The 18,065-nt window shown below is 44.7% G+C and overlaps 1 protein-coding gene across 13 annotated transcripts in view; it reads left to right on the top strand.

Annotated features, from left to right (window-relative positions):
* The window catches only part of EFCAB11 (EF-hand calcium binding domain 11), a 191,886-nt gene that overhangs the window by 141,301 nt on the left and 32,520 nt on the right, over positions 1 to 18,065 (top strand). For 10 of the 13 annotated variants that reach the window (XM_084966683.1, XM_021099597.2, XM_084966679.1 and 7 more), the window contains one exon: positions 12,709 to 12,780. In XM_084966683.1, the coding sequence (XP_084822809.1) occupies positions 12,709 to 12,780 (72 nt within the window). 13 annotated transcript variants of the gene reach the window in all.

Raw genomic sequence — 18,065 nt, 5'->3', positions numbered from 1 at the left:
TCCTTTGGTGTGACTTTGGAATTATAGGTGGACTTTATTAATAGGGTACTTCCAGTAATCTGAGGGAATTGTTTCATTATGAAACGTTACTCATTTTTTATGTTGCTTATTATTGTCCACAGACCCAGAGGTTTTAAATGCTGGGAGCATGTTGTAAACAAAAACATACATAATTTATTACAATTATGCTGAAGTAAGGCCAGATTTTCTATTGGCTCAGGGATGCACGTGTCATTGAGAAATGGCCTGAGACGTAAAATCTGATTTTTCCCACTGGATTATTTAAAACTACTGTGTGAAACAGTTAAAAATCTTCATTTTTGTGCATTCCTGCGTTCTCCTTTAATGATAAAACACCACCACTCTGCCTTGGTAGGATTTTAAAGTAATGTTGTTCCTATAACCAAGCTAGGCAGAGTTAATCCCTTGGATTCCTCGTGGGTTTCTGCTGACACCGTGTGCGAGTATCTTTCAGGATTTGGCCGTGGCACCATCCCTGGGGTGACTGTCAGGTCCTGTACACGCCTTTGAAATGTGAGTGCTTTTAATTAGGTGGAGCAATGGATATGCTTTGTTTCTCTATTATATTATTATCATTCTGTTGCCCGTACTCCCAGTTGCATCTAATTGCACGGGAGGCTGGAAAATGTGGTTTAGCCGTGTGCTCAGGAAGAGAAAGAAATAAGTGTTGTCGAACGTACAGCAGGCTCCGCCATGGAAACAGACTCTAAGCCACCCCAGCATGGATAATGAGTGATCCCAGCTCCTTTTCCTACCCATCTGCTTTCTCCCCCACCAACTTGAAATGCCTCTTCTGACCATGGCTCAGTTCCTCTGTGTGTGTGTGTGTGTGTGTGTGTGTGTGGGCGCGCGCGCACCATTCTCATTCATTAATTCCTGGGCCGGTAATCACAACGAGGCTTTCTATTTTGTTTTGGTATCATCATTTTTAAAAAGATTCTTCTGGCATATGTATGTATCCAGAGAAACTTTAGATTCTATTTATCGAATTTCCTGAAAAAGGAAAACACAAATAAGTAAACAAAAACTCTGCAGTCCCTCTATCATGTATTATTAAAACCTATATTCCACTTGAAAACACCCTACTACTAGAGAAAATAAGACTCCTCTGACAATTGATGACTCTGAGGAAGTCTGCTTTTTAAAAAGCATGCCTCCCCTCTGACAGTGGCGGACAGCGTTATGACCAGGGCATTTATAAGTGGCTCGATGTTTATAGTTCATATTTCAACTTCAACTCTATTTGTTGCATTAGCACAATGACGCTCATTAAGCTTTATTCTTTGAGTCCATCTCTCCAAGCCCCCCCAAACCCACAAGCTTTCTTGTCGGGAAGTATGTCATCTTTCCTACATTACACTTGAAAGTTCAGCTCATTCCTAAACCTCCAATCAGGGATATGAACTTGTTGCTTTCCGAGAGGCCACATCTGTGCACTGAGCCATTACGCCATCTGTGAAAGTGGTCAGAGTTCATTTTATTGCCTCCTTTGTGGAAGGACTTGTACTGTAAAAGCATGTGTTATTGAAAACATAATTTTCCTCATCATTATGCTTTCTTTCAAGCCAGATCATAACCTGCTAGAAATCTATTGAACGCAGAGTGAAAAGCTCTTCAAAATAGCTGTTCTTAAGAGATTAAATGATTGCCATCTCTGTCCCATTTCTTTTATCTCATAATCAAGTTCAAGATGATACTAGATAGCTCCGCTGAAGTGATTATATATTTGAAATAGAAATGGCTTTACCGCCATTGGTATTTCACACCGTGGAAGCAGGATCATTTTTTTCCCCATTTACATTTATATGTGTTTATGGTTCCTGACAACTGTCCACAGGGTTTAAGACTCAAACTAGATTTTAAAGGCTAAGAATTGCTTACGGGGGGTTGGGCTGCCTTTTTGGACTTTTCTGTGCAAGGGGACTTGTTGTCCATTAAGATCCGGCATCGAGTCATCAAAATTTACAGGTGTATCACATCTTAGCAATCATAGCCCAACCATTCAGCTTGACCAGTGGGAAGCTCATAATTCAAGCCTGCCCAGGGGCACCCCACCCCAAAGAGAGAGAAAGCTCCCTCTTGGACCTTTTCAGGAGGACCCCACTGCCTCCCTGCCATATTCAGAGTGGGCCTCTTGCACAGCTATAACATGGGGAAAGGATGGCAGACTTTGTGACCTGAAAGGACAGGAACCAGATTTTCTACAATTAATTCAAAGAGGCTCACTTTGGGTTTTGTTCTTTCTTCTTAAAGCTGTCTGCTCCGTGCTGATTTTTTTCACATCACAATCTCTCCTCCAGAGATTCAAACTGAGGGAAAAAAAAGATCCTGTCACTATTTATTAGCTGTTCTGCTAAAACACTCGATAGAGAGAGAATATGAAAACGCTGCCAGAAATGCGACGTCGGGCTATATGCGGATTGCATTTATCCACATGTGCACAAGTAGTCAATCATCAGACAGACCAAAAGTACATTCATTCCTCCTTTTAAAGTATCTCTAGCTTTAAATAAGACTCCTCATTTTTAAAACCTAGTAAATAGGAAAAACGTGAGTCATTATTTATGGTTAATCACTTTTGCCAGCTGTGACTGCATTTCGCATCCATTTTTCTTTCTTTTTTTTTTTTTATTTTCTTGGACCAGAGAGCCCATCCCTGTCACTCTTTAGGGAAAATACCACATTGGTCCCCTCAATAGGCTCTTTCAACACATGATCACAGCTAAGGCAGTCCACGAAGATTTTCGTGGGATTACAGCAGGAACGTCGCTTCTTTAGAATGTAGAACCATGGAGGATAATCTTGAGATAGCGCCTAGAGAGAAAATCTGAATTATTTTAGGGTTCACTTTAAAATGGAAGAGTTATGGAGTTCCCATCGTGGCGCAGTGGTTAACGAATCCAACTAGGAACCATGAGGTTGTGGGTTCGATCCCTGGCCTTGTTCAGTGGGTTAAGATCCGGTGTTGCCGTGAGCTGTGGTGTAGGTCGCAGACATGACTCAGATCCCGAGTTGCTGTGGCTGTGGCGTAGACCAGCAGCTACGGCTCTGATTCGACCCCTAGCCTGGGAATCTCCATGTGCTGCAGGTGCGGCCCTAGAAAAAGACAAAAAATAAAATAAAAAATAAAAACATAAAATAAAATGGAAGTTATTTCCAAGACAGTGTACTTATACATTCTTTATCTAGCAAGCAGATATTGCAAGGTATAGGAAAGACTTCAGATGGGATAGCTGGTATGCAAGAATGCTTTTATTTGCAAATTCCAGGAAATCTATTTCAGACAGTCTTTAACAATCCCGGAGATGGATTGGGTCAGGTGACTAAGTGTTGAAATCAGGCATGCTTCAGACCTAGTTGATTAGGCTCCAGTACACTCTTTAATTCTTGACTCTTCCCATCACTGTGTAGAACTCCATTTTTCAGGCTGATAATTCACATTTAAAAACATAGGCATAGGAGTTCCCCTCGTGGCTCAACGGAAACGAATCTGACTAGGATCCAGAGGACGTAGATTCGACCCCTGGCCTCACTCAGTGGGTTAAGGATCCGGCGTTGCCATGAGCTGTAGTGTAGTTTGCAGATGCGACTTGGATCCTGCGTTGCTGTGGCTCTGGCGTAGGCCGGCAGCTGCAGTTCCGATTCGACCCCTAGCCTGGGAACCTCCATATGCCCTGGGTGCGGCCCTGAAAAAAAGACCCAAAAAATTAGGCGTAAATTTGGGGATCAAACATCATTGGCTCAGAAAGGTTGTGGAGTTCGTGCCCTTGTGTTAGGAAAGGGACATTTGTCATATCAAGTCTCACCTCTGCACCCCAGCTGTCCAGTAAACAAGCTTCCCCTTTCTCAACTCGCAAACAAGATTCCCAGGCTCATTATGCTTGACCCAACTCTGTACCCATCAGCAGTGGGGAAAGAATGCCATGTACTAATTAACCAGTGATTCCTTAGATTACTCATTCTAGTAAGGAGGGTGTGATTAAATTGGTTGATTTAGGAGTTCCTGTAGTGGTTCAGTAGTAATGAACCTGCCAGGTGTCCATGAAGACACAGGTTCAATCCTTGGCCTTGCTCATTGGGTTAAGGATCCATTGGGGCCATGAGTTGTGGTATAGGTTGTAGACATAGCTAGGATCCTGAGTTTCTGTGTCTGTGGTATAGGCCAGCAGCTGCAGCTCCAATTCGACCCCTAGCCTGGGAACTTCAATATGCCACAGATACAGCCCTAAAAAGATTAGAAAAAAAGAAAAAGGTTCATATAGGCCTGTTCGACCCCACTTCTGGAGCTTGAGGTGGGGATCCATCCATCCAAATCACACAGTCACTGAGCAGCGTAGAGGATGGGGGGAAGGATGCTGGGAAAGAAACCTGCATCATCCACTGAGCCTTCCATCTAGGAGGCTAAGCCAGTCCTAATGAGGCCAACGTTTTGCCTGGCTTGGGTCATTTCTTCTTCCAGGCGATCCTTTGATCCTTTTCATTTCATTCTTTTTTGTTTGTTTTGTTTCTGTCTTTTTGCCTTTTCTAGGGCCGAACCCACAGCATATGGAGATTCCCAGGCCGGGGGTCTAATCAGAGCTGTAGCCTCCGGCCTATACCACAGCCACAGCAATGCCAAATCCAGGCCGCATCTGCAACCTACCCCACAGTTCGTGGCGATGCGGGATCTTTAACCCACTGAGCAAGGCCAGGGATCGAACCTGCATCATCATGATACTAGTGGGGTTTGTAACCCACTGAGCCACAACGGGAACTCCAGAACTCTCTTATATTGAGGAATATATTGTCCTCACCCAAAGTCTAATAATCCGATTTCTTGTTGGCAGATTAAATAATATTAAATAAGACATGCATATGAGACAGTGAAGAATAGACCGCTGCTCTCATTTTCGGGTTGACTTTGGCATTTCAATTGCCTAGAACTTCAAACTTCAGAGCTCTTCTTAAAGGCAATATTTAATTTGCTCTAAAAATCACTTTCCAAATAGAAGAAAGTCTGATCTGTTTCAATAGCGAGCTCTCATTTTACCTGAATGAGAATCTGATGTGACATGCTATTGCTGCTGCTGATTTAAATGTCCCGTGAGAACTTCATCTCTCAAAATAAACTTTCCACCGTGTCAGCCTGGGATCTTCCTGAAAGCAGAGCTTTAGGGGAGGGCTTGCCTGCAGGTTGCTCATTTGGGCCACAACCTGGGTGAGCAAGAGTAGGGCAGAGGATGAGGGCAAGCCCAGCATAAGGGCCTTTTGCCACGTCTGTTACTTCTCAGAGCTACTCCATCCCACCAGAACCTTCCATGAGCCCAGAGAACCACCTCAGAGGGACAGAAGAAAACTGGTTATCCATTGACACCTGGTCCCTCACGGGTCAGGAGTCACCTATGGGGCATTAATTCCTTTTATTCGTGCTTCCAGAGTGTCCGGGTGTTAGTGCAGTCCCAGGTGAACAGCAGCAGGAACGTGGTGCACCTGATGGGAAGCGGCCAGGCGTGGCTGGAGCCAAAGATGGGTGGAGAGTGTGAGGTGGGGCATGAATGGAGGGCAACACACATGGTCAGAGCCATGCGGGAACCCACCAAAGACCAGGAACCGTCTACATGGCTCTTCTGACTTTCCTGTATATCTGAATGGCTTGTCTTTACACATGTCTTTAAAAACGTAAAATTAATAAGCACACACCAGGAGTTCCTGTCATGGCTCAGTGGGTTCAGAGCTCAACGTAGGGTCTGTGAGGATGCTGGTTCAATCCCCAGCCTTACTCACTGAGTTAAGGACCTGGTGTTGCAGCAAACTGCAGCATAGGTCTCAGATGCAGCTTATTTCCAGCATTGCTATGGCTGTGGTGTAGGCCTGCAGCTGCAGCTCCAATTCAGCCCCAGGCCTAGGAACTTCTATATGCCACAGGTGTGGTCCTGAAAAGAAAAATTAAATGAACAAATAAATATGAAAAAAAAATAAACATAGGGAATTCCCATCATGGCTCAGTGGTAAGGAACCCAACTGGCATCTATGAGGACCAGGGTTCAATCCCTGGCCTCATTCAGTGGGTTAAGGATCCAGCATTGCCATGAGCTGTGGTGTAGGTTGCAGACGCAGCTCGGACCTGGTGTTGCTGTGGCTGTGGATGTAGGCTGGCAGCTGCAGCTCCAGTTCGAGCCCTGGCCTGGGAACATCTATATGCCTCAGGTGCCGCCCTAAAAAGACCAAAATAAATAAATAAATTAATTAATTAAAAACAACATATTACCAACTGAATAGCTGTTGAGCCCCGCAGGATTCTCATCAACAGAGAGGCAAGCAAGGCCGTGGGGAGAAGCAGCGGGGTCCCCGCAGAGAAGGCTGTTTGCGGAGAAGCTGTCAGCGTCACATCCTCAGTTGGCGGGTCCGCTCAAGCCCAGCGGGGGCTCCTTGCTCGGAGGGGAAGTTTTCCTCCCACTGTTCAGTCAGTGTGACAGCTTTGTCCCTAATGTCCCGGCAGTTTTGCCTTTCCTTTAAATTATTCCATAAAGAGGCAGCGAGGAGAGTCTTTTTCCCACCCCCAAAATTCCACTCCGAAAACTTTTCTCATTTCAATCATCGCCTCCCCATTGCATGCCTCCTTCATGTTTCAGGTGAACCAAATGCGGCATCATCCACTTTCAACACCCTGTGTGACTATCACAGCGACTCCAAATAATTGCCGCCTGTCAGTGTATGTGCTGCGAACACAGATACGCCTGCCCCTGGCTCTGTTATCACCACCGAGAGCTGGCCTCTCAAATGCGGTCTTCTCTGGGTTCCATTCAAAACCTCAGTGTCGCCGAGGCAGGGTGTCGAGGCAATTATCTGCGTAATCCATCCCCAGAAACATGTGTGTCTCGCCTGCCCCGAAATCACTTGTTTAGGGGGGGAAAAAAAAAAGAGTCTTGAAAGCAATTTTCTAGAAAGTATAGCTTTAGCTGGAATAGTCTAGAAAATTGCTCCTCTAGCTCAGTGGTTTTCAACCGGGAACAGTTTTGTCTTCCAAGGGACCCTTGGCAATATCTGGAGACAGTTTGAGCTGCCCCAGCTGGGGAGGGAGGGGGCAGAGCTGCTGACATCTCGTGGAGAGAAACCCGGGCTGCTGCTCACAACTGACAGTGGATGGGACGGTCCCCACAGCCAAGGGTGATCCAGCCCCAAATGTCAGTAGTGCTGATATTGAAATCCTGTTCTAGCTGTCAAGGATTTATACGTTGTGAAATAAGGTCACTTGTTTAGAAAATTCAGACCAAAAAAGAAAGAAAATAGTCCTTCAGTTGAAAAAGATAACAATATTAAAGAATATCTTAAGCCAAAATAACCCATAAGACAAGTCTGTGTTTAGCATATCATCTTCAGCTAATACCCACATGAGTATATAATTTTTCTAAGATTGCAATTATAAACATTTCGTGTTCTTGTTTCCATTTAAAAAGTCACTTTGGGAGCTCCCTTTGTGGCTCAGCAGGTTAAGAGCCAGACTAATATCCATGATGATGAGGGTTCAGTCCCTGGTCTCACTCAGTGGCTCAAGGATCCAGTGTTGCTGTGAGCTGCAGCATAGGTCACAGATGCAGCTCGGATCCTGCGTTGCTGCGGTTGTGGCTTGCAGCTATAGCTCCAAGTTGACCCCTAGCCTGGGAACTTCCATATGCTGCAGGTGTGGCCCTAAAAAGAAAAAAGAAAAGAAAAAAAGTCACTTTTTATCGTCTTTATCATGTATTATTTTTTTAGGGACGCACCTGTGGCACATGGAGGTTTCTAGGCTAGGGGTCGAATCGGAGCTGCTGTAGCCACCGGCCTACACCACAGCCACAGCAATGCAAGAACCGAGCTACATTTGCAATTTACACCATAGCTCATGGCAATGCCAGATCCTCGACCCACTGAGCGAGGCCAGGGATCGAACCTGTCTCCTCAGATTCGTTTCCACTGAGTCACGACAGGAGCTCCTTTATCATTTTAATCGAAAATATTCCATTGTCTCAATTCCTTCTTTGTTTCTTTCCTTCTTCCTCCTCCTCTTTTTCTTCTTCTTAATACAATTTGAAAGCTGGTTTTGGAGGTGGCCATGGGGCACTCTCAAATTATTGTACAACAAAAATCATTTTCAAAACATTACAGGAAATTGGTATGATGTAACTATTTTTGCACAAGAAACATTTACTACTTGTGAGAAACATTTGCTATTTACATATTTTTACAATGCAAGAACAGCCTGTATTTCTCTTCAGAATGTAATACTAGAGCGGCACTACAGCCTAGCTTGATAAAAAATTCACAGTATGAGACCCTGGCTCTCTCAGGATGGGGACCACTTAGCCCCTGGGTCACAGGAGCACATCTCGCCTGGGCCGTCTGAATGCACACAGCATCACAAAAAGGAGAGAGTGGAATCTTGCTTAAAAAATCAGGATATAAAGAGACAAATGCTAAAACTCATGGTGATAAAAGTAATTATAACCACTTATCCAATGAGTCAAAACATTTTAATAGCCATGAAAATTATTGGAATTCAGCTGAACAGACTGTCTTGTCTTACCTGAAATTCTCAATGTACCCCAGTGTCACCTGGGGTCTTCTGCCTTTCAAAGTCCAGCCAGCATTGCCTGAAACTCCCATTCTGCACCCTGTGGAATTTAAAGCACTTCCTAAGGCTTTTACAAATTTCTAGAAGGCCTGTGGCTCTGAGTTCTCATTTCTCTGCGTTGATTTAGTTGACAGACCATCTCACCATTCCCCACTTACTTTTCTGGCTCTCTCCTCAGACTGAACTCCTCTCCTAACTGCCTCAGCAGCCTCGAACCTCAGCACGCACACCCCAGCCACACCATCCCCCCTTTCTGTGTGCCTGTCACACCCCTTGGTGAGGAAAAGGAAGAGGTTCTAACACACAACACAAATGAGTTCAGAGCACATAGCGTAGCAGGTAATTAAAGGACTTTTGACCACTGGGACTTTTGGGGGGCCACGTCCCCTTGCAGCCTCCACCCTGCCCTCTCTAGCCCCTTCATCCTGCATCCTCCTTAGCTTGCTTGTCATCTCCTCCCACCCAGATGGCCCTAAATTGTTCACACTGAGTGACACAGAGCAGTTCTGCTCTCTTGAGTGCCTACTCCCCAAATCAATTCCAGCTCTCCCTTTTGCACCTCGAAAACAAGCAAACCACAAAGCCTCTCGTTTTAAGTGGATTTACATGTCTAGAAAGCAGTTATTGTTGTTCACAGCAATTTATTTCCCTCTCATCCATCTATATGAGCTTTGTTCATTCCTTTGAAAAGCCAGTTTTGAAATACAAGCCTGTGTGTGTGTGTGTGTGCGCGCGCGCGCGCTCGCTCGTGTCTGATAAAAGAGCAATTATTTAACTGGAGTCAAGTGTTTGGGCTTCAGCTACAGGGAAGGTTAGACTCAGAACTGTCCAGTGTTCTGCCTTGGTTTCCAGTCTCCTTCTCTTTCTAAATTGTTCAGCCTGACACTCAAGGGGTTGCTTCCCTCCCTCACTCTACTCTTCAACCTCCTCTCTCAGAGTCCATTTCTTGTCTGGTCTGTCTTGTCCCTGGTCTACATTTACACAATGCAGTTGGCCGTGGAGACCACAATTGACTCTCACTTATGGATCCCTGCGTGATGGCCCCTACGTGCCTTCTTCAGCGTGTATCATTTCTCTGGCTAGTACTCTCCTTCCTTCATCCCCCAGACCTCCTGGGAAGCAGTTGCTAATTCAAAATGTTTTCCGTTTCCCCAGATTAATTGATTCCATACTTTCATTCACTCTGCAAACATTCACTGCCTGCCATGGACTCAGAGGTGGGCACACAGCCGCACACAAGAGAAAGTTCTTGCCTTCCCAGAGCTGATTTCTCATTGGAGTGAGCCGTGCTGGGGCCTTTTAGTGTTGAGGCCATGTCAGTGACACCCACATAGCACCCTCTAGTTTCACCAGGAGGGTATACTCCTTTTAGGGTTAAAGATACAAAGAGAAACAATGAAACTTTTTACCTAAAGACATTTTCTCTGTCTCCTGGGCACCCCAGTAATTCTACCCACCAACTGCATCTGCTCTCCCCTCACTCGGTGATTTGAGTGTGGGCGCTGCGAAAACTTCCTTCTTCAGAATAATTCCATCTGCAATGAAAAACAGTATTTTCTCTTTTAAAATTATAGCTCTGAAATATGAATTTCCTCTTCATTCTCCTTGAGACGACCTTGGATGATGCAGAGGAAAAATTGGAAGACAGGATTTTACCATGTCTCATTCTAAATATAAACATGACATTGCTTCATTCACTCTGTGAATGAAATGCCACTCCAAGGCTTATGAATAAACTTTTCCATTTTAACACCTCTTGGTTATATGGTGCCCATTTTATGATGGGAAGCTCTGGCAAAAACAGCAAGAAAAATAAGAAATTAATGCAATCACAATAAAGTTTATTTACTGAGAACACCAGGCAAAGGCATTTCCTTTTTACAAGCATCCAGCATCTCAATGAATGAATAAATACATCCCCCCAAATATATATCAGAAACAGTTTATTTGAAACATTACTTTTCTGGGTTGTCCACTTCACTCATGCTATGAGATATATAGTTGAATCATACCAGTTCAGAGGGGAAAGAAAAAACGGCCGTTTATCTCGTCCAATTCCTTGGGAAGAAATGCCTAGGCAATAGTAAGAATCTTCAATTATCTAATTTAATAAAAGGGATGCTTTCTCCTCTGTAGTCAGGAACACGCGATACTGATTATGTCTAATCCCTTAGACGGTATCTGACATTCTGCTTTTGGTCCTGTATAGCATGAAATCACCATGTGTATTTTACCAAAAGGAATAACAAGAATAATGGCTCCGACAGTCTGCAATCATTTTATACTAACATACTGCAAACATGGTTTTGCCCTGGGGCAGAGAAGTAGGGATTTTTCTCTACTTCAAAAGAATGAAAAATTATTATCACTCTATCCAGTACCATTATAGACTTCAGAGACTTTGGCATGAAATATTCAGAAGGTTTATTTTAGAATTCAATATTTTAAAAGCCTTGCTTTAAAACTATTACAGTGATTAGTGGCTCTGTGAATTGGACCAGTCCTTGCTTTAAAAAGCCCTATGTCATGGTTGAGACCATTTGTTGTTTCGACACAATATAATTTGCACCAATCCAGGAGCTCCATATAAGGCGTGTAATGTATTATTTTAGAATACCCCCCAAAGAGGAATTGTGACCAACCACCACTCATCAGTTATCCTTCACACACACTCTGAAAGTAAACCCCACTTTCACTGGTAATGTATTACTTATGCCTTGATTTGGTCCTTCGGACATGTGTTATCTTAACCCAGTGGAATGGGTGCCATTTCTCTGCTCTCTGTTCAAGGAGCAGTGCCCCCGTCTCGGTGGCTCTAGGGACACACAGGGACAAGCCAGCTGAGGCCACCCAGACCCTCAGGGGACCAGCCAGAGGCTCACATCTTCACCTCTTTTCACAGGAGTCAGAAAAGCTTATCAGGTGTTTGTGAGGATTTAACCAAGCTTCCGAGGCCATAAATAAAGCCAGCGAAAACGTTCAGCGCTAGAGTTAGCTGCGTGGGAATTGCAGCACCACCACTTCTCTCTGGAACATCCCGTTTACGTAGGGAGACGTGGAATGGAGTGTAGAGCCCTGGTTTGGGAATCGAACCATCCTGATTTGAGTTTCAAGTCTGTGACTTACCAGCAGCATGATCTTGTGGAAACGGCTGGACCTCTTTAGGCTCAATGTCTGTCAAATAGACCCATCCTAGCATCTGTGCACAGAGTCAGTGAGACAGGCAATAGAAAGACAGTGTGAGGTGGGATGTCAGTCCCTGTCCCCGTCATTATAACTAACTCCCAAAATGTTTTCCTTGTCTCTTAATGCTTTACTCTACACTTCTGCTGTGTAATGCATGAAAAGAAGACCAAAATGGAGTTGGTATTGCTAAGAGAGCTCTCTAAAATGAAGCCGGGAGGTGTGACTTCCTGTCAAAATCTTTTGTCCAGATGAATCTAGGACACCTGCCAGAAACTCAAGATACTGACTGGACCCTTTCCATAAATAACTTGTAATAATCCGTCTGCTTATTGGACCCCTACCCCAAAGCACCCTTGTGGTTCCTCAAGGACAAGTATTTTCTGACACAAATCAGAATCAAACACAATTCTCACCAAGCAACTTTTAATAACCCCGTGGCTTTTTGTCTCTTCCTCGGAACACTCTTTCGGGGTTACCTGAATCAGTGTCTCCCAAACTGCAGTTCTTCAAACCCCAAATAAATCCTTTTCTTGCCTTCAGCCTCTTGCCTTGCTTTTTTTTTGGTTGACAAATGCATGTATATTTATTGATATATCACAGAAAGAATTTGCAGAAGTCGAGAAAAACCATCACTGCTCCCTTTTTTTATAGATATAACCTGTGCATTTGGCGACATTCTTTAAATGTATTAACTGTATTATTTCTGTAGGTTTTAAGAAATACCTTTTCCTTTCTTTTCCACCTTAGGTATTATCACTGTAAGAAAAAAGATAGGCATTGACCTCAGCCTTCAAGTTGATAGAATAGGTGCCTCTCACAAAGACACAAAAAGAAGTGAAGATTCTGATGTGCTCTTGATGCATAAGTGAGATGAAACTAGCCTGTAAATAACTGTCTGTTTCATTTTCCAGGGAAGTAGATCAAGATTCAGACGACCACGTCAGCTTTAAAGACTTCGAATATGCCATGAACTATGGACAAAAGTAAGCTGAGCTATTGTGCACTACTTTTGGCAGTTTCAGGGGAGACCAGAATGGCTTGTGATGTATTTAAAAATCAACTTCCACTCCACCGATGATGTAATGCTGCATACCTTCCATTAAATTCGTCATGGTTTTCAGGTGCTGATAATTGCCTGCATCTCGGAATCCTCGAGGTGGTTATAACAGGGAGTCCCCTCCACGTGGCCAGCAGTCCTGAGTCAGGCTGCTGCTGACACTGCCCTGGAGGTGGTCCCAACCCCTCCGCTTAACTCTCAACTCCTGACTCCACCCCACACTGTAAGCTTCGATGGTCCACTCGTTTGCTGATCCTCGCCACCTTACCCACAGGGTCCTGATCCTCAGCAGTTTTTCGGTTTTTTTTTTTTTTTTTTTTTCTTTCCTTAGGGCTGCACCTGCAGCATATGGAAGTTCCCAGGCTACGGGTCAAATTGGAGCTGCGGCTGCGGGCCTACACCACAGCCACAGCAACATGGGATCTGAGCCACGTCTTCCACCGACACCACAGCTCATGGCAATGCCGGATCCTTAACCCACTGAGCAAGGCCAGGGATCGAACCTGCAACCTCATAGATCCTAATTAGGTTCTTTTTTTTTTTTTTTTTTTTTTTTTTTAGGGCTGCACCCATGGCATATGGAGGTTCCCAGGCTAGGGGTCTAATCCTAGCTGTAGCCACCGGCCCACACCAGAGCCACAGCAACACCAGATCCGAGCCACGTCTGCCACCTACACCACAGCTCACAGCAACGCCAGATCCTTAACCTCATGGTTCCTAGTCGGATTCGTTTCCACTGTGCCACAATGGGAACTCCACCAATCAGGTTCTTAACATGCTGAGCCACAACGGAAACTCCCACAATCTTTCTGTAAACCTAAAACTATTCCAAAATAAAAAAAAAAATGTTAAAAGAAATAGTCTTACTCAAAAATTGGCATACCAAGCACTATCTAAAATGAAGGAAACTTTGAAAATCATTAAATACAAATGAAATATCTCAGGAACAAAGTGGATCAGTGGTATCATTGAGCATCATGTGTGCTTTAGAACAAATCGTTCCAGTTGATGAAAAGCCCTTTCTGACTTTGGGTAGAGTTTTATTCAGCAAGTATTTTCATCACTAATTGAATAATTGAGTCATTGATCTTCATCTCAATACATGAATGATACTGAGTTTAGATTTTTTAAATAAAAAATCAAAGTAAGCCACCTGCAAAATGCCTGTATTTCAGTAATTGCCAAAATACCAAAACCTTGTATTGCAATCACTGGACCTCATTTCTCCCTGGAAACGTGACAAGAGGGAGGGAGCGGTCACTTCCTCCCTCCCGTTAGGCCAAGGTAGGAACAGCTGTCGGTCAATTCCCTCCACCCTGGATTGGTCCAGGCTCTCTTCTGTCTCAGTGACAGAAACCTACATGAACTAGCTTAGATGGAAAAGGAATTTAAATAAATACTAGCATCAGTATTGATAGCCTGGGCTAGCTTACGGAATCTAACCCAGGGAGGGCAGTGGTGCAGCTTGGTTTCCAGGAGGAAAACTAGCCACATAAGCTCCTCCAGGCTCTGTAAGAGCTGAAAGGTAGGAGGGCCCAAGCTCTCAGGGTGGAGCCCAGACCACAGGAAAGAGGGGAGGTGAGAAGCTGCTCCTGTCACCCCCTCTCCTTATCCTTCCCCTAAACCCAGTCCAAATCCTTATCGTGTATCCCTTACGCATCTTCTCACTCAATCCCTACCCCTACCCTCATCCCCAAGCCACACGATGCTGCCTGCAGTGCGGTCTTGTTGGGCTGCCTTCCATTGCATGGTCCAAGCGTGGGCATCTGTGAAAGGTGATGTGCCCTGTCTCTTTCCTGGGAGACGTCAGAAGTGAGTGGGGCATGGAGTTCCCACTGTGGCTCAGCAGGAACGAACCTGGCTGGTATCCATGAGGACATGGGTTTGATCCCAGGCCTTGCCCAGTGGGTGAAGGATCTGACATTGCCGTGAACTGTGGTGTAGGTTGAAGATGCGGCTTGGATCACGAGTTGCGGTGGCTGTGGAGTAGAGGCAGGTGCAGCTCGGATTCAACCCCTAGCCTGGGAACCTCCATATACCGCAGGTGCGGCCCTACAAAGACAAAAGAAGAAGCAGTGAGTGGAGTGTAACAGCGCTTTTCTGCTGAGTGAGTGGGCCTGACTGTGGGGCGAAGAGCAAACTTGTTTGCCACCTGTTGGCCTGGAAACCCAAGGCAGCTGGTTTGCAATGAGAGCAGGAGATGAAACAGACACCAAGAGGGGAACAAGTAAGAAGCTAGAGAAAGCCTGTAGTGCTGGATTTCTGGTTAAAGCTTGTACACAAGAACCAGTCATAACCCTTTGGGTCCTATGAGGTAATCCTCTATCCTTCCAATAAATCTTTCTACTCAAGCCAGCTGGAGTTGCTTACTGTTATTTGAAACCAAGAGAACCCTAACTCTTAAAGAGCTCAGAGCCAAGGACAGAGTCCTAGGTAACATCAACATTTACTGGGACAGCAGAGAAAAGAGTCTTCTAAATTGGGAGTTCCCGTCATGGCTCGTTAGTAACGAAACTGACTCATATCCATGAGGACTCGGGTTCAATCCCTAGCTTTTCTCAGTGGGTTAAGGATCCTGCATTGCCATGAGCTGTGGCGCAAGTTGCAGACACGGCTTGGATCCCCATGGCTGTGGCTGTGGTGTAGACTGCAGCTACAGCTCCAATTCTACCCCTAGCCTGGGAACCTACATATGCCGTGGGTGTGGCCCTAAGAAGACAACAACAACCACGAAAACCCAAGAGTCTTCTAAAAAGATTAAGAAGTAGTCGAAGATGGAAGAGGAAGCTGTGGCCAGTTTCCTCTCCCTGATGCCCCTGCCTCTACCTGATCTCTCACTGTGATCGTCTCCAGCGTTCCCCTGTGGTGACATCTCTCAGGGGATCACCGGTGATCGACCAGTGACCAGACCCACCAGCTCCTCTCAGACCTCATCACGCTTGTCCCTTCTCTTGGGTCCTTCTCTCTTTCGCCTCTGTGACACCACTGTCTTGTGATATTTCTGTACCCGTATTTTTCCTACTCTCTTTTCCTGTTTTTTTTTTTTTTTTCCCTAAGCCATCTCATAAGCCTTAGTTTTCTCCAAGGTCCTATAGTTGGCCAATCTTTCTGATCAACACATTCTCCAAGGATGATTTCATCTGCTCCCAAGATGTGGGCTCACAGCTTGATGGGTGTGATTCCACAAACAAATCTTTATCTTGCTCTCCGCTTCACCTAGACCTGGGTTTTCATTAGCCTTTTGGACACTTCCACCTCAATACAAGCTCACTGAACTAAAATCAGACTCCCCGTTTTCTCTAATTCCCAAAATTGGCTTCTCATTCCGTGTTTTCTATTTCCGTTACTGGCATCCACCCCATCCCCCATCCTGAGCTGAACAGCTGCCTCGGAGTTCCTTTCAAATCTCCCCATCATCCTTCACTTTGACCTCCATCACTGCATCCTCTGAGTCTGTGTCTGCAAAATCTTTCATGACGTTTTCTTCCATCCCATCATGATCTCTCGGCCCATGTTCTTATTCCCACTCCCATCCGTCCATCAGGCCATATGTTCTTCTATTCATTGGTATAAAGATGAGTAACGGGTGTGCTGATAAGTAAGAGACAGATCCCACTGTCAAGAAACTTACTCCAGCATGTCAGTTATTGTCTCAAAGCACAGAGAGAATTTTCTCAGCTCAGAAGCTTTAGTTGCCACCTTTTCTGTTGGGTCTGTCTGAATGCTTCATAGGCCACGCAAGCGCTCTATAATCTGGTCCCCTCTTGTCTGTTCAGCTTCACCTTTCACAAGTACCTCTACCATACCATCCCACAAACGGGTAACTCACACACACATAGTCCCACAGCCTAAAAACTCTAATGTGACAACTAGATCTTTGCCCCAAACAGAGAAGTAACAAACAATCTTGAAATTCGTATCTGATAATAGGAAAATATGACCATAAGATTCCATTCAAAAACTATATTGGACCCCCTTCATCCTAATGAATATTTTTCCCTTCCCAGCTGCCACCTTCAGAAAGTGAAAGGGGGGCTGATTATGCTCGGTGTTTTCTTAAGATTTTATGCTTGAAAATTGACTGAGACAGATATTCGCATCCTCTTTTGTGAATGAGGAAACCATCTCAAAGAGTCTAAGTAGCTTGGCTCAGGCAAAGCGATGAGGATGGATGGACTGTCAGTGTGGTGATTCAAACCCACCAGCCTGACCAAACACCAATAACTTCTATTCTGTTGCATCACCTCCCGTGGGAAAATCATCTGAGACACTGGTCCGCATGCTTTGGTCACACTTTGTTTTTGACCCAAAATGAGTTGTTCCAGATTCAGGGGTCATCCTAGGTCAAGCATCTCTCACATGCTAGGTATTAAATATTAATTCCTGTCTTACCCATCACCACGCTTAACCCAAATTACGTTGGGTTTCTAATCAAATCCACTTTCGAAAGACGAAGATTTGCCCCCAGAGACAATATCTTTTACAATGTGCTGCAAACTTCTAAAGGCAGTTTTCAAAGAGGATTTCTAGAAACGCTCTGAACTATGGAAGCATTTTTGAAACAGCTCTGCACTCTCATTGGGCATCAGTCACTTAGGTGTGTAAATTCTAAACAGCGCTTCTCAGCAATCACACTTCTCGATGTTCACCCTTCGCTTACGAGACTGTAATTCAGGGTTAATAAAAACAGGTGGTTGCTTTCTTTTTTTCTTGACTTGTAACTTTTGAGAACTCTGTTTAGAACTGCAGAATTAGACAGTTAAAACACACACAAATGGAAATTTAATGACATTAAGGGATAGAAGAAGCTCACAAAGTGACCTTTCTTACAGAACAATTTAAATTGGCTTAGCCACCTGGATTGAAAAGTGGCGTAAAATAATTTAACATGGAAGACATGGAGTGTTCAAGTTTCTCTTAGATTGCTAAATGAGCAAAACGCTCAGAGTTGTGAATCAAAAAGAACATTACTCCCACTTTACAGAAAGTGCAGATTAATTTATATGAAATCAGGAGTTCCCATCGTGGCGCAGCGGAAAAGAATCCAACTAGGAACCATGAGGTTGCAGGTTTGATCCCTGGCCTCGCTCAGTGGGTTGAGGATCTGGTGTTGCCATGAGCTGTGGTGTAGGTTGCAGATGTGGCTCAGATCCCTCGTTGCTGTGGCTGTGGTGTAGGCCGGCAGCTGCAGCTCCGATTCAACCCCTGGCC

The sequence above is a fragment of the Sus scrofa genome, chromosome 7 (assembly GCF_054392235.1).
Source record: "Sus scrofa isolate SSC_HxYL_T2T_F1_AM1 chromosome 7, Sscrofa_HxYL_maternal_Yorkshire_Landrace_v2.0, whole genome shotgun sequence".
NCBI lineage: Eukaryota > Metazoa > Chordata > Mammalia > Artiodactyla > Suidae > Sus > Sus scrofa.
This window is presented reverse-complemented; position numbering and strand designations above follow the sequence as displayed.